Source organism: Stegastes partitus, unplaced genomic scaffold (genome assembly GCF_000690725.1).
Source record: "Stegastes partitus isolate 25-593 unplaced genomic scaffold, Stegastes_partitus-1.0.2 Scaffold170, whole genome shotgun sequence".
NCBI lineage: Eukaryota > Metazoa > Chordata > Actinopteri > Pomacentridae > Stegastes > Stegastes partitus.
In genome coordinates, this window is record NW_007577901.1 from 59,571 (window position 1) to 76,706 (window position 17,136).

The window sequence follows — 17,136 nt, forward strand, 5'->3', positions numbered from 1 at the left end:
ACCGTATCCACCACTATAAAACCGGCAGCACCAGAGAAGAAGATAGTGATTCCGTGTGTGGAGGTCATGCTGTGTACATCATGCCTATGGTTTTCCCCACTTCGCTGCTATGCGTGTACGGCTTCTTCTCCAACCTGCGGCCGTCGGAGCCCTTCCTCACCGCCTACCTGATGGGCCCCGACAAGAACCTGACGGAGACTCAGGTGAGTTAGCTCCAGTGCTAACGGCTAGCATGCTAACACTGACAGCCTGCGGCACCTTGCATCACCTGAACTTCAGTCGTAACACACGTTTGAATTTCAGCATTGTTTTTGTTAGCCTTGAGAAAATGTGTAGTTCTTTTTTCAGCGTGTTTGACTTAAAAAGAAAAAAAACCCAAAACATTACATATAATTAAATATTGGGGCAACGGAGACGTAAAGCAAACTTCTTAATCAAAATAAACAGAAGTCAAATGTTGACATTTTCTAAATTGTCAAATATTGTTCTCTGCCTGCAACAGGAAGCTGCTCTATACCAGCTGCTCATAAATGTGAAACCTGGCTGTCTACTGTGTCCCTTGTCAAAATAACGCCCATATCTGTTATTTCAATTTTGGATCATCAACTTCAGCTAATACATGTCACTAAAACTGATTGTAGTCCAGGTTATAACCATCTACTGCTGCTTTTATTTGGGTCGAACAGCCAAATTTTGTTCGCAAATTGTGCAGATAAGCATGAATTTATGTCTGTGGTGATACATTTTAATATTTCTTGTAGTTTACAGTGTAATCAGACATGGCATTTTTGTTTTTAGGCAGTGTTATAGTGTTATTCCTGATATTTAAACTGTGTGTGTTTGGTATGTTTAATATCCTTGTTCATATTTGGAGACGAGACTGCAATTAACATGATTTACACATAGGTTTTAAGTGTAAAATAATAACATGATCATATGTCAGTTTGAGGCAGATGGAAAACTGCGTATGAAAAGTATTTCAGCTGGTGAAAACAACTGGATGGGTTGTAATGTAGGATGCAGAGCTGGTAAAATAAACCAGATACACAAAGATAATTGCTCCCACGGGCAGCGATCAGTTCTTGGCAGAGGATCGCTTTTTGGCAGAACACTGGCTTGACATGTGTATTTGGGTTTGTGGCACTGCTAAGTTGTACTGCATTAGAGGTGTTGGGCTGCCGGACAGACAACATACCCAAATCCATATTGAACACTATATTTCTGTTCACGCTGTTCATGTTTTCAGAATTGTGTCCCAGTCACAGGACAGCTTCATAATATGAGGACTGTTTTCAGCAGCATAATCTTTCCTCAGAAAGAATAATCCCTCATGAAAAATGGCTGAATCCTTTCGGATTTCTTGTTAATCCTCAAATAATTACCTCCATCAAATTCTGAGCTGGCCTAGAAAAGCAAAGCAAAAAAAGCCATGAATGTGTTTTTGCACTAAATGCGTCACCACTGCAAAGTAAAGTTACACTTACTGTCCTCTATACATCCTTTGTCCCACGACAATCTGGAAATAAAGCAAATTAATGAGCAGATTTCTGACTATCACAACAAAAACTGATTTTAATTTAAACTGGTTTCAGGAAATGTGTAGTAGAGCTGACTAGGGCTGGGCAGGTAATCAAATAATAAATTAATTCATCCATATGGGCTGTTAGTCTACCTTTAATGCTGCTTTAACTCCTTTGTTCACATCCAAACACCCACAAAGGTTTTGTTCTAGGAGTGGCTGTGCTCCCTTCTAGCTAGCAGCTGACGGTTGTAACTGATGCAACGCAAATATGAGGAACAAAAAGATAACTGGTACAATGCAGGTATGTGTCAGTTGTGTTGTCACTCTCTGGAACAAAGCCATAAGAAAATACTACAAGAAAAAGTTGCTGCACCAGAGGGAAACGTCACCAATTCATTTTTACCATCTTCAACAAAACCATACCAGAGAATGTGTTGAGTCCAAGAAAACGGTAACAGGAGAACTACAACTCTACAGCCTTCAAATGGAAACTAAAATTTGAAGCGTTTGATGCATTTTACTTGTCTTACTGTTTTTTTTTTTTGTTGTTTTTCTTAACAAATGCACTTTGGCTCTGTAGACAGCACCATTGTTACTGGAGGAATTGAAAAACATCTTCTGTTTTCTGCAGGTTGTCAATGAAATCTATCCAATATGGACGTATTCCTACTTAGTGCTGCTGTTCCCCATTTTCCTGGTCACAGACTACCTCTGCTACAAGCCCGTGCTGGTGCTGCAGGCCACCAGCTTAGTTGTCACGTATGTTATGCTGTGGAAGGCGGAGGGCATGCTGGCCATGCAGCTCCTGGAGTTTTTCTTTGGACTGGCCACAGCTTCGGACGTGGCCTACTACTCGTACATCTACAGCGTGGTGGAGCCGGACCAGTACCAGAGAGTGACGGGTTACTGCCGCAGCATCACCCTGTTTGGATCAGCTGCCGGGTCTCTGGTCGGGCAGCTTCTGCTCTCTGTGGCCAAAGTTCAGCTGCTCCATCTTGTCATCATTACGCTGACATCAGCCGCCGTGGCCTTCTTCGCCCCCTGGTTCCTCCCGATGCCCAAGAGGAGTTTGTTCTTCCACAAGAGTCCAGGAGCAGCAGAGGACAAGCCACGCAGCAGAAGCAGCTCGCAGATGGAGAAGGCGGAGGATTCAGAGAGCAAAGTGCCTCTGAACTCCACAGTGAGTGACGAGCTGCTTTATTCAGGTAAAACCAAGGTTGTGAACAGTTTCATGTTAAAACGTGTAGCCATGTGTCTCTTTGCAGACATCCAGGCCCTCCGAGGCTGAGCGGCGCAGCAGCGGTTTGAAGGAAGTGTTGCGGGTGTTGTTTGAGGACTTTGTGCAGTGCTACAGGTGTCGTCCTCTGCTGGCCTGGTCGCTGTGGTGGGCTTTGGCCACTTGCGGCTACTTCCAGGTCGTGAACTATGCTCAGGCTCTGTGGGAGAATGTTCGTCCATCCAAGGAATATGAAATCTACAACGGCTACGTGGAGACGCTGTCCACGCTGCTCGGTGAGGCTGCTGTTGCATTTAACAATGATCCCGAGCACTAGGTTCAGTCAAGTGTGTCGCTGGATGGACTTAGCTGTAAAATGGAGCTCTGCTAGTCAACCTCCTCCATACATTGGACTCCATCACATAGTCAGAAGTTTGCTCAGCTGAGTTAAATATATTTAGTAAAACAGGAAAATGAGCAGCTTTTGTGACCGTGGTTGTGCTGATCCACAGGGGCTCTGGCTGCTCTGCTGGTGGGCTGCCTGTCGGTGTCCTGGGCTCTGTGGGGGGAGCTGGCTTTGTGTCTGCTCTCTCTGCTGATGGCTGTTTGTGTGTTTGTCATGGACACGTTGAACAACATCTGGCTGTGCTACAGCTCATATGTCCTCTTCAGAGCCACTTACATGCTGCTCATCACGGTGGCCACGTGAGTACAGAGTCCCTCGTTATTTACTAAATTATATTAATGAAGGACATTATCTTGATTGTGTCAAACACTGCGGTGGACGTGAACCTGAGTTTGAACACCAAGTATGATTCTGGAAAATTCAGAGGTTGCTAAAAATGTTTTTGGGTGGTAGACTTTCTTCAGGCACTCTTGATCTACTGTACATTGTTAGTTGTGCATTTCACTGACAACTAAGTAACAGGAAACTTGTGTAACTGTACTCCAGATTGCAGAAACCAGTGATTGTAACGTCTAAACCTTTAGAGCTGTTTGTTCAAACTGTTTGAAGTGAGTTACACAGTAAGAAGCACATTCATCTCCAGGCTCTTCAAGTGTGGGAACACTGCTGAATCCCCAACAATAAATACATGTGAGCTTAGATAAACAGCAGCGGTGGATCATGAGGGACTGCTGTGCTCTCCCTCACTGTTTTCTTTCTCTTCTTTTCTCTTGTTTCTTTTAAATCAGTGAAGCAGTGTTTTGACCAGCTTTTTTTTTTCTTTTTTTAAAAAAAACCTTTTTAACACATTTCTCCTGGTTACCAAGCATCCTTTGAGGATTCTTATTTCTTTGTGACTCCTCAGATTTCAGATTGCAACCAGTCTCAGCATGCAGCGATACGCCCTGGTGTTTGGAGTGAACACTTTCGTGGCTCTGCTGCTTCAGACTCTGCTCACTGTGGTGGTGGTGGACACAGCCGGCCTCGGCCTCGACGTCTACACTCAGGTGAGGAGCTACAACTTACAAATGTTCTCAGCAGACATGGAGGTAGCTGTACACTCCCATCTGCTTCAGCAATGTAGATTTGATTGGTCGTCTTGTTTCTTCCCCTCAGTTCCTCATCTATGGCACCTACTTTGCTGTCATTTCTGTGATCTTCCTCCTCGCTGGACTTTGCAAACTGGCCTCCAGGAGGCGCTCAGAGCAGGAGGCCCTGGCCAACGGCCGAGCAGAAGCAGAATCAGACTCTCCTCCGAGCAGTGATGCAGACTCTTGCAGATAGCACTTAATCACAGTGATTAGTTCTCGCATACGAACGCACCAAAGGTGGGTGAGCACACTTCATAAGGTGAGCTTCAGTCATCTCTTCAGCCATGTGGTGTCAGACTAGAATGTGACACAGCAGAAGGTAGAGGCTATAGCTGCTGTCTGTAGACTAACTGTAGGCTGCTCACTGTGTATTTGCCAACGCTTATTAATACACCTGCTGCTTAAAAACACAAGCTGCATAGATAAAACCTCCGCTGCAAGCTAAACAGCCTTGATGCATGATAACTTGCTGGGTTGGCAGCGCAGAGTGTATAAGTTTGCAGAAAATAGAGGCCTGTGGCTGCTGGCAACCTCTTTTGTAACAAGAACCAGCTACAATCATGAGAGCAGTGAGACTGAAATGTACCAAAAATACTTCCAGATAGGTAGTTTCTAAACACTGAATAGTTTTTGTAGTGATGTTACCTGTCTGTGGGTAAAAAATACTTCAATCAGCTTATGGTAGAGTGTATGCTAATGATTAATTAGTTACTGAATGGTAACGCTGCATACTTTTGGTTAAGAAAATTGTTTAAGCATGATAGCCCTAGCATGAATATTACAAAAGCAATATGGATGGTCCAATCAAGATCCTGAGAGATGCACTGTGCTAATTGACCCTGGTACGATTTAACAGGTGGTTGTCGGAGGTCATTAAACATCACAGAAGACTTTGTCATGGTGCACATTTTACTCGCCAAACCCTGACAACGCTCTATGAACTGTATTAGAGAGTCAGAGCCGTCAGCTCCATCAGCAGATACTAAATATAAAACGACTCTGATCGAATGTGGGCAAAAAAAATGCCCGTCAGTGCAGCTTTAAAAAAAAAAAACAACGCTTTGCTGGTCACAGTTAAAAGTCTTCAACATGCACTTTATAAATGCACGGAAATCCATTTCTGTCATTTCCCACCTTGTTGAAGCTGATGCCTTAGACCTGATGTAAACAAAGTTAAATAAACTTTAGCAATGGCTCCTTATTCCTCCACATTTGTCACCAGCCGAAAAGTGTTGAACATGTTTGTGTCATTAGTTCCTCGTGTAACTGCACAAAAACTGTCTACTGTACAATCGCTGACATAAACTGGTTGTATTTTTACTGATTAGCAGGGTCAGTATCAGGCTTATTAGTATCACTCATCTGAACCTGTGTGTTTATATCTGTACAAGCTGTTCATTACCGCTCAATGGTCCGTTACTGTGTTTAGAGAAAGTGCCTAAAATGGTCAAAAATGTATGGGGCTGCTTTGTTTTTTTTGTTTTGTTTTGTTTTTTAAAATGAAAATATGTTTCTTGTTAACAAATCCATCAAAATAACCAAAAGCATCAATGTGTTGGTTTAGTTTTCTGTACTTTTGTCTGTTGCTTTCAGCTCCAGGCTCACTGATCCCCACTGACGACGTAAATCTTTAAAAATGAAACTATATTTCTGAGTTTTTAAAGAAGTAATTTACTAAAACAGTTGTAGTTTGTGTCAAATTTTACTCAAAGAAAATAGTGCGCTGGTTGGAGACTTCTTGTTTGTTCATGACGGTGAGGAAACATGTCAGCCAGTGTGACTGAAGCTAGTGTGAGTTTTATACAACGGTACTTGTTAGTAGGATCAGTTTAGTGTCGGCTCAACTCTTGTTGACGAGAAAAAAATGTAGAATATCACCACATTTCTTTAAGTGTAAAAGTAACGACCAAACTATTGTCTTGCGTCAGTCAAATTCATTTAGAAGAAATCCAGACGGGGCCAAATATCCACCAGAAATTCCTGCAGTTCTTCTAAGATATAGTATGTTGCTGTAAATGTACCTGCCTAGAGTACTGTAATCTATAGATGTGTACAGACGGGGGACAAATTAAAGGAAAAGCCAACGTGAAAGCCAGAACAGCTTCAACACTCCTTGGCATTGATTGTCCAGGTGTCTGGATCTCTACTGGAGGGACTGAACAACAATCTTGCAAGTGGTTTTGGTGATGATGGTGGTGGGCAACTGGACCCAAACGATACCAGCAAAATACCCCCACAGCATAACGGAGACTCCTTTTCCTTTAATGTGTCACCCGTCTGTAGCTTGAGTAGGCAGCCAGGCGCTGTTCCAGTGTCTAGTTTTTAGTGATATCCAACACAGTGAATGTGTCACTCCATATCAATGGAAAGTACTGAAAACAGCTTTGTAAGTGTTGCTGTACTGGTAGTTTTTGTTTAGCGGTACAATCACCAAATGACACTGTTTGCCTTTTCAGAGGACGTAGTGATTGGAAGGGTGAGATTTCTGACAGAATAAAAGCTGCGTGAGTGTCAAGGTCTCTGCTGAGAGAGATTAGTCGTGACTGTTGTGTCTTGAGTCAGTTCAAGAGTAAATGATGTTTGCAAATGTGTTTTCCTATCAAGGACCAAATGTCCACGGTCACAGATTGAGCACATTTCACAACTGGTTTGAGACATTTATATGCACTTAATTCATTTTAAAATCAGTGTCATGAGATTAGCTCTCTGAACATCTGTCGGCAGCTTTGAAAGACATGTTAACTTTAAATTTAAAAAAATAAATCTACAATCTATCAGACAGAGAAACTGTTAAAAATGGAAACAACTGGATTTTCCATTTTGTAGAACTATGTGTGATGTGCAATTTTGTCTGGAAAATAACTCGGTCTAAACTTGAAATCATGACGGTCCATCAAAATCATCTTATTCTACATGTCTCATTTAAATATTCGCAAAAAACGGGAGCTAAAAACGCCCAGACGCTGCTTGGGGTTCAGAGGGTTAATGCACTCAAAGCCTAAAATACTGTATACTGTACACAGAATACTGAAATCAGTTGAAATTCAAAGTGAAAAAGCTTTTATTTAAGTTGCAAGAAACGCACATTTGTCACTACTTTTAAAACTCTGAGCTGATAAGTGAATGGATTTCAGACTTTTGGCCTTTACTGTGTGAAACTGTGCCTCTCCACTTTCTCCTCATGAAGGTTTCAGGTGTGTTTCCTACTTTTAACTGTGGCGACTGTCACAGTTCAGCAGATGATCGTTGACCCTCTGACATGTCAGTGGACTCCTACAGTCAACTGTGTCTTAGATTAGTGCGGATGTGTCCATTCCAGATTTTGGTGAAGGCGGTTGCGCTGCTGTCAGACGTGGTCAAACATGAAATACTGAGTGCATAGTTTACCTGCCGAGAGGTGTGTGTTGATGGTAGACGCACAGATTTGTTTAACGTTTGTGTTAATGTCCCCCACCCCACAAAATATACGCACACAAACATGAGGCACTTGAAAAAATGTCTATGCAAAAAGTGTCATTAAGAAATCTACTGTTTTGCCTGATAATGATGCATTTTGTGTCACATCTGTGGTTGTTTTTGTGATTTTATAATCATTCTGTGTATCTTGAAATAAACCTTTTTTTTAAATAACACTACTTATCCAGTTTTTCTTGACAGAATAAACAGTCTGATGTGTTAATACACTAACAGTTCCAGCTAAAATCGGAGTCTGCAGAAGCTGAGGCAGGTTGGAATGTGGTTTGTTTTTGTAGGTGTTGGACACAATAATGACTTCATATCAAGTGTCTAGCGATTGAATGTGGGAAACGAACTGCATTGTGTGTGAATTCACTCTTTGTACTTTTCATATAAAGTGAAAATGTAGTGTCCAGCGTGTACTCTAACAATCCTTGAATGCAGTGGGCCACAACAGCCGACAGTGATGACACTAGATGATGATGATTGTTATGAAATGTTTGAAACTATCCCACTGTTCACTCATTCACTTCAGAAAGTCCAGACTTCTCAAGTTTTATTCTCCAAATGTTGAGATATTTCAGTGCATACATGAGTGAGCACTTGAACCCATCATATAAAATAAAGTGTCTCAACCCTCTGGACCGCAGTACTTTCACTCTTCTGCCATGATTCTGACTGAGACCGACAGAAGTCATCAACATCATCTATTAAATGTAATATGCTGCCTGCATGCACCGTTCCAGCTCGACAAACAAGTTTCGCTACGGGAAATGAGTCCCACAGTGTCCGGAAATATCTGAAAGGTTTACACAAGAAGTCAGGAAATAAGTAAGGCCATAAATGCGCCTCGGTTTGGTTCTGAACCACCTGAATCACTCAGGGTTCTGCCTCCCAACAGCTTCTCAGAGGCATGATGTTCTCAATGAAACACAACCAGCCTAAAACAAACAGGCATCCTGGGCAATTTACACATTGTGTGGATTTTTGAAGCGAAAAGATGCAAATAAAACCTCTACTGACAATAAGTATTTTTTTTGTAGAGGAGTTTTCAGGCTGTTCTTCAGCATGTTTAGGAGTTTCAGGGATTTTCTCCTCCTGTTCCTTGAAGCAGCTCAGTGGATTCTGAGATCTTTGTCACTTCCACTGACTGCAGGACGTCTGGTTTTACAGATATTTAGTGAGCTCCATTCTTTCCTCTGTCAGATCCACTGGCTGCCACACAAAGCACAATCCTTCCTCCCTCTGAACAGTTGTCAGGGAGTTTGTTTTTGCTGCTCCTTTTATTCCTCCAAACATACCTTTGGTAACTGTAGCAAAGAGCTCAGTTTGAACTGTATCTGTCCACAGCACTTGTTTCCAAAACTCTCTGGCTTTTCCAGATGTTGATTTCTGTGACAAGATCATCAGTAGAAGTTCTTCTTTCCCCACATTTCTTGTCTTTCCCCTATCTGCTGATGACATTTAAGATGCTTCAGTCCTGCTTTGCTGCTCCAACAAGTCAATTAGTCTTTTAGAAAACTGTCATATGCTGCAACATGTCCAGAAACAGTGCAATAAGTAAACACCCACAGTCCTGAAAATTGATGCAAGCAGACAGAAATCACCTGTGTGGGTGAACACTGGTATGTGTGTGTGTTGATTTAAAGCTTTAATCTTCCTTCTACAGGACAATTGAAGTGTTTTCTGGTTTAGAAAATGTGGTTCAGGTTCCCACAACAGGCTTCATCTACACTGAAAACAACAAACAGCAGTAACGTCTTAAGAGTAAAGCTCCAGAATCTTTTTATATAGTCGTATCCAAATATATTTTGGGGGGGCATATTTGTAGGGCACGAAGGGAAACATGCAAGAAATAGGATACAAAATGATGCTTCCTTCACTAGATTTAGTCAGTGACAATTTGGCTCTGATATAAAGAAAAATGTAGTATGTGTATGAGCAGGATCACCTTGAGAATGCTGCCATCTATTGGCCTGAAGAGTGCACTCTGGGTGAGGTTGAAACGCTAAACATCTGTTTTCACAAATACTGACACAAGCAACCGAATGCTTCATTACCAGTGATCATTGTCCTGTAGTTTGTTCTTGATTTTTGCTCAGTGCCAACACTTTGCTCCTCATCAGAAAGTTTTAACCTGATTAAAAACAATCGCAGCTGAGGTCTAGTCGCAAATACTGCATCTTGTTGGAAACTTGAAGCAGATGGACTCATGTGAAGATGTCTGCGCTCAAATTCTGTACATTTTATTCTCTCACAGCCTTTGTGTGCATTAACTAGCGTGAATCCCGTCACAGTAAAGATTGAACAGTGTCAAACAGATATAAATGTCAGGCTTTTATTTTCACAAAAATTATCGAGTGACTGTGTTGCATGTTGACAGATGTGATACTCTGTAGTTGTGTTTATTTTAAAATTTTAGGTGATCCGTATGAAGCCCGACACCTGCGGGTAAATGTTGTTACTGTGGAGTAACAGATAATCACATCACATGAACAGTCCAGTTACGTCTTTCCACCTGCTGCTGAGGGAAATCCTCACGCAGACCTGAGTTCAGTTAAATCTTCAGCTTCCTCTAGCAGACTGGTCATGTGTCCGTCAGGCGGCACTGCGACTCTCAGGCGTCAGGTTGATCAGAGAGTTGCTGGCCTGAGCCAACTCTGTGATGGAGACTCGTCCTCTCTGTCTGATGAACTGAGCCACTGAGTCCAGCTCCTCTGGGGTGATGGAGATAAACTTCCCTCGGTCATCAATCACACCTGCAGCAAAGTACACCATGTTAGATGGTAAAAGATACGGTCGAGTCCATTCGTTTTTGGAAAGTGGTGCAGTTTGTAATTTTGCCAGTGCTCCCCAACACCTTTTGCACTCATGCAGCTCCATGACATCACATCCATCTGAGCTAAACAAAGAATGAGCTTCCAGGACACATCAGCTTCTTCTCGTGTGATTTAGCAAAGTTCAGTTGTGCAGTTTTGTACTAAAGAGCAAGCCAAGGTGTTTTTCTTGGGTGCCGTCTACAGAGGCTGTCATTATGACTTTGATGCAATTTTAAATCATTTGACATTTCTGTTGTGTACTGTCTATAACAAAGAGGAGCAGCAAACGCTCTCAATTACAAAGTTAGAACTTGATAAGACTGGCATTTTTAACTGTTTGAATATTGACATTTTTCAAAGATTGTAAAAACATGTTTCAAGTCTAACATGCTGCTTTTAATGACTGGATACAGCATCATGTCTGGCCTCTATTGCTTCACTATTTCCTGTGCAAACTATGCAGGAAAACCACAGCTGTCATTCTGCTGCTTCACAGGTATCAGAGACGATGCCACTACAGGACAGAATTCCTTTTTTATAGGCCTTTAGGAGCTTAGACACAAGAACATTTCTATCTTTCATCTGAGCAGCTTCATCAGTAGCAGCCACTAACCTGTGAGGGAACCTTCAGCTAACAGGTCCTGCAGTCTGGCGATAGCATCCTGTGTCCTCATTCCAAAGTGAGAAGCCAAATCCTCCAGAAGAACCACCTTAGAGCACTACAGGACAGAAGTGACTGTTAATACACTGTGTTCAGATACTGGACTACAGGCTGAGGTGTGTACAGTCTGTCAGTCTCACCTCGATGTACTGGATGAATTCTTGCAGCAGGCTGCGTGACTGAAACAAAAAAACACAAAGTATGTTTTCTTTTTAATTTAATATGACATAAGATGCAGGAAAGTAGATGTTAATACAACAGTGATCTGACCTGGTCCTCAGAGAGCTGCTCCTCTTCTCCCTGGTCCTCTATGACAAAGGACGCTTTGAGTTTTAAGTACTCCTCTTCATCTCGTCTCTCCTGCTCCTCTTTAGCTCGGCGCTCCTCCTCCTCCTGAATAAACAGCAGCACAGAATGTCAGCACCTCCTCGTACGAACACACGCTGAGGAAAGTCTGCTGAACGAACTGAATGTTGCACCTGTCTCTGCTCCAGCAGTCGCTCCTTCTCCTCCTCCTGCCGTCGCTCCTGTTCTCTCAGCTCTTGCATCCTCTTTCTCTCCTCCCTCTCTTCCATCTCCGCCTGAAATAAAAAACAAAACAGGAAAAGACAGCATAATGTACAGTTTCTTCCCAACTCTGTCTCACTGTCATACACTTGACCACACAGTGTAAAAGAGAGCAGCTCAGAGTTTGTGTGCAGTGTGTCTGCCTCACCTCTCTCTGGGCTTTCTTGGCCTGTTTCTCCTCCAACTTCTTCTGCTTCTTGGCTCCAACCTTCGGCAGGAAGTTCGGCTGCTCTGCCTCTCCCCCCCCCTCTTCTTCCTCTACATGTTCCTCCTCTGAAATCAAAAGCACGTTAATTACACATTCTTTGACATTACATATGGCATACTTTTATCTTAACACTGCATCTATTGAGATGGGAACAGTCCAGTTTTTTCCTACTGAAGAAATTTTTTTTTAAATGACATGATTTTTTAATAAACAAACATGTTCCCTTCCACCTGGACTATGATTTGTAGAGCACTTCTGTAGCACCACAAGGCTTAAAGCTCATTACAAAACATTTAATATAAGGTTTAAGTGTGAAAGTTAAAATAGAGAGGCACTTAGAGAGCTATTTTGCAGTTTCAAAGCAATCCAAATTCACACTAAAATTTGAAGAATTCTTTTTTTTGCCCTGATTCCACTGCTCAGCAAAGTTTCTTGAAATGCAGACTGGTAGTTTTTGTGTGTTCTTGTTGACAATCAGACAAACAAACTGCACTGAAAACATAACTTTGCCTCAGCAGAGGACTAATACCATTACCTCCCACACAGCCTGCTATTGGCATCAACGCCCTCACACACTTTAACTTGTTCTATGGCACTTATCTAGGTTGTTTTTTTTCCTGACTAGATCCTTACTTGTGTTGTATCAGCTCTCAGATGTACGTTGCTTTGGATAAAAGTGTCTGCTAAATGAAAGTGTAGGATTGTAATAAATGCTGGTGTCTACCGGGTTCTACAGGTGCTTCTCTCTGTGGTCGTCTGTTAGCCATCGCGGTGGCGAGGTTCCTCCTCCTGCGAGGCATACCGGCTCCCCGGTCCTCTGCAGCCCGCTGAGGGGGCCCCGCTGCCCGGACAACATCCCTCCGCTGCTCCACATCAGCTAAACACAAAACATATCATACTAATAACCATACAGCACATATAAAATATGTCAAGAATGCAAAGACCACACACTGAAAACGAAAAACGGTAATTTTATCAGTCAGCAACCTGAGTTTGGGCACTCATGTCGTTGACTGACTTGTGTATCCATGTCCTTAATTCAACAAGATTCACTTCTATCCTTTAATATAGTACAATTCCAAGTAGAAAAAAAAAACATGTTATTGTTTTATGGAATAGCTTGTGGTTATACTATGGTCAGCAAGGATTCTATGGCTAACTGGCATGCATTATATGCATAAAATAGTCCCAAAAAATGTGGCATTTTTAGCAAGTTCTATTAATTCAATAAATATTTTGTGTGTTTGCTCGCTGTGTGGGACCATGGTATAAGTAAGGATTAAACAACGAGGGGCGGTGCATTATACTTACTTAAGCCTCCTCATCTAAAGTCATTTCATTCTTAGCTTTTCTGACTCCTGATCAGATATGCAACCACAGAATATGTCCAGTATATGTGTCCAAAGTGCTTCTGTAAAAGGCAACTGGAGCTCTCTTCGTGTCCAGTTGCTTTCTGCTGAAGCACCTGGTTATCATGACGTGGATGAACTACACAGACTAGACCAGGGGTGGGCAATCCTGGTCCTTGAGGGCCACAATCCTGCATGTTTTAGATGCTTCCCTCCTCCAACACACCTGATTCAAATGATCAGGATCGTTATCAGGCTTCTGCAGAGCTTGATGATGAGCTGATCATTTGAATCGGGTGTGTTGAAAGAGGGAAACATCTAAAACATGCAGGATTGTGGCCCTCGAGGACCAGGATTGCCCACCCCTGGACTAGACTATTTAGATATACTTCTCATTGGAATGTCCCACTGCAGCCTCCGTAGTTACTGACAGTTTGACAGCTGTGAGCTGACGTTGCCTAAAATTGCACTGAACTATTCAATGCAATTTCAGCAAGTTCAGCTAAACAGTTGACAGCTTTTTATCACCAGTATAGCCTTTTATCTCCAAAATATTTGTTCAGATAACACAGAATGCCTAAAAACGTAATACACTATCGCTACAAACCTTATGTCAAAGCTACAGCTGTTGTGCTAACAGCTAACATTAGCTTACCCTTGTCTACAATTAGTTTCACGGCTTCTCACCTTCCTCAGTTTTCCTCCGGACCTTCACCGCAAACACGAGGAGGACAATGAGGATAGCAGCCGCTATCAGATACAAAGCAATATCCATAGCCGTTCTGTAAGGTATTTCACTAAATTAAATTACTCTCCACGTCTATTTCACTCTACAGCTCATTGCTAAGGCCAGTATATCGCCACAGCTTCTTCTTCTTCTTTGTGTTTATCGGCGGAGCATAATAAAAGCTGCACACCGCCACCTGCTGGACCGGATGTTTTAGTTACTTCTGGGAAATCGTGTTAAAATAGGATTATTTTAACACATCAATGCAGCAAATCCTACACTAAATACGTTTAATTACTGGGTATATTCTTAACCTACTATTTTGTGTGTTTATAAGCAGGTTGCAAGTTTACAGGTGCTCACCGCCACCTCTCCTACATCTCCTATTTTTTATTTTTTGAGGCTTGCAAGATGCAATCTGAGTTGTTTTCATATGCAGAAATGGATGCAAAATATATCTAAAATGTATTAGTTCTACATTTTAAATCAATAAAAGAAATGCTTCAGTGACCCTAAACTGTTTTTGTTTTTGTAAATCTGCAGTATAAAATACTAAAAGTTAGAAACTATGATCCTTGAAACAAATACACCTGTGATTTCCGAATAAGCACTCAAGCGTTTTTAAAGAAGAACTTGAAAACGATGAAGTGGCCAAGTATGTTGTCTGACTTGACTCCAATTGTGGTATTTTAAAGACAAAGGCAGGGCAACACAACCCCTCCAGCAAAGAGCAGCGGAAAAATGTGTCTGAAGAATGACAGAACAGCTCTCCAGAAATTTAGTGTCCGTCATGCCCAGGAGATTGACATGTAGAGTATTAAAGATATATAATCTCATTAATGAATGCTTTGATGCACCGACTTCCTTCTGTGGAGCCTGTATTTTTAATATAGTAAATCTAAACTGTTAATTTTTACTTTAACATAAGAGAAAATACCCACAGTTCAACCTAGAAGTAATTAAAATATTATAAGGTGATACAATTTAGAGTCATTTGATGTGAAAGTGATATTGCGCTCTGCTGCACTCATGCCTGCTGTCTACTCTAACATCTTGGCAAGTGATACAGATTGTCCAGGTTCCAGGTAACATGCAGTGCAGTTTGTTACTCACTAGGTGGCAGAGGAGACATGCTGCGGACATCACTTCAGCTATGCACACACACACACACACACACACACATACACACACAGAGCGATTCATCGTGTGTATGTGTGAACGGCCTGTAAGGAACATCCTGTCCTTTTCGTCCACAAACACACACACACAGGCCTTGTTCGGTCTATCAAATCAGGAGGACAGTCACATCCCCGGCACTAGACTCTGCGTAATGAATCACATCTGAAGCATCATCGTCTGCTTTGTAGTAATTATACCACATCATTATACTAAACATTAATGCAAAATGGCAGCAGATGAAAACATACCTTCCTCCAGTCGAGCTCAGGAGCTGACTTGGAGATTTTGGGCTCAAGCGAAAGCGAGCCTGGGGCCCCCTGAATTCAAACCTCTAAGCCTTTTCAATCCTTCCTGTACATACTGAATCCAGATCCTGGCTTCAGAGCTCGGCATAAGTGGACACGCAGCATTAATGCTAAGTGACGGCATAGATTAACCAGATTAGCCTCCTGCTAGGCCCCTATGAATTCCACCAGGCCTGTTTTTTTGGTGAAATATTGCATGTGACTCGTAGGTATTTAAACATGACTAACGGCCCCAGCTACACTCAGATTTTGTATAAGAAGCCACTAGTCTTAAAGGGCTCCTTGCTGGTAGTCCAGTGTTTGGTGCAGGAAGCTGTCATGACTCAGCAATAAGTTTTTGTGGAACAGTCTTTCAGCAGTGATGGACAACAACTACATGGTTTTTAAATCTCTGGCAGCTGAAATGACAAGTGCTGATGTACATAAAGGACTTTAAAACTAGAGTTCAATAATTGGATTTGAGGTAAAGGGACATTTCACGGACATATATGACAGTACATCAATCATGAATATGTAGTGTTCATAAATATATATTGTACTATATATGTAGCGTACAACAATATATACTATGTGCAAATATATTATAACATACGGTATATAATACAGTATAATATATACTATATTTTGTGTGAAAATGATCCTAATCCTGACGTTATCAGAGTAATAAAATTCTGAAATTAGCTCAGCTTCACATTTAAAACATGGAGCGTGTGTTTAAAAGACACAAAACAATCTAACAAAACGATGCTACTGAATTGCATGATGGAAAGTGTTGGATTACATCACTTGTACTGAGTATAGAGTCACGATATCGTGATCACTGCAGCAGGTTTTTTTTCGCCCCTCTTTCATCTGTACGTTTAAAAGTGCAGCACTGAATCACCGAAATGCTTCATGGCAGAGCTCTCTACAGACACACTCTTCATGTATTTGATTAGAAAAGGTCTGCTGGCACACGGCGTGACTGCCTGAACGTGCTCTGAGTGTAACAGTGGAATGAGTGCATCATGAAGCATCATATCTAAACATAGTGCAGTGAACTCATTCTCCTCTCATACAGCAGGAGGTGAAAGAATGTCCCAGTCAGCAGTTTTTTTCACTCTGAGAACAGCAGCAGAACATAAGAACAGGGGAGAAGAGAGCAAATGAAAGTGGGGCTAATCGCCTAATCCCTACTGCCACAGAAGGATGTGAGGCTCTGCTGGGTGTGACGGTACTTTTCCGTCACCAGTGACATCTGGAGGACACATCCTTCTTCTGAAGCACCTACTGCAATCTGATACTGCCTCTCTCCTTCCCTGTAGGTGTGTGGATGTTCTGTCGTGGACATGGAAATCTATTGTTGTTACTAATAACACTATTCATGCTGGTAACGAGACCTGTGTGTGTGTGTGTGTGTGTGTGGCTGCAGGATCTTCACTCCAGTGATTACAATGACAGCGGAGTGTGTTGTCAGACTTCATGCATGAGCAGATGTATCAGTCTGATGAGAATTTCATTTAATTTCCCTTTTGGGTCTTTAACAATGTGTGTTCCAGCTGCAAATCTATGCTGGTGTCTTACAGATGGTCGTATTTGGCCAGAGAGCTAA

The 17,136-nt window shown here is 42.0% G+C and overlaps 2 protein-coding genes across 2 annotated transcripts; one reads left to right on the plus strand and one right to left on the minus strand.

The window, feature by feature from the left end:
- Positions 1-58: 58 nt before the first annotated feature.
- On the plus strand, positions 59-8,370 carry slc19a2 (solute carrier family 19 member 2). The gene is made up of 6 exons (XM_008279781.1): positions 59-203; positions 2,154-2,702; positions 2,788-3,034; positions 3,251-3,443; positions 4,049-4,190; positions 4,300-8,370. Exons 1-6 carry the CDS (start codon positions 81-83, stop codon positions 4,465-4,467), a joined length of 1,422 nt encoding a protein of 473 aa, XP_008278003.1. The 5' UTR covers positions 59-80; the 3' UTR covers positions 4,468-8,370.
- Positions 8,371-10,054: 1,684 nt separating this feature from the next.
- ddrgk1 (DDRGK domain containing 1) lies at positions 10,055-14,187 on the minus strand. Its single transcript, XM_008279780.1, has 8 exons — positions 14,022-14,187; positions 12,710-12,862; positions 11,926-12,050; positions 11,690-11,791; positions 11,481-11,603; positions 11,351-11,389; positions 11,163-11,268; positions 10,055-10,489 (listed from the first exon to the last, which is right to left on the minus strand). Exons 1-8 carry the CDS (start codon positions 14,107-14,109, stop codon positions 10,329-10,331), a joined length of 897 nt encoding a protein of 298 aa, XP_008278002.1. The 5' UTR covers positions 14,110-14,187; the 3' UTR covers positions 10,055-10,328.
- Between the last annotated feature and the right edge of the window lie 2,949 nt (positions 14,188-17,136).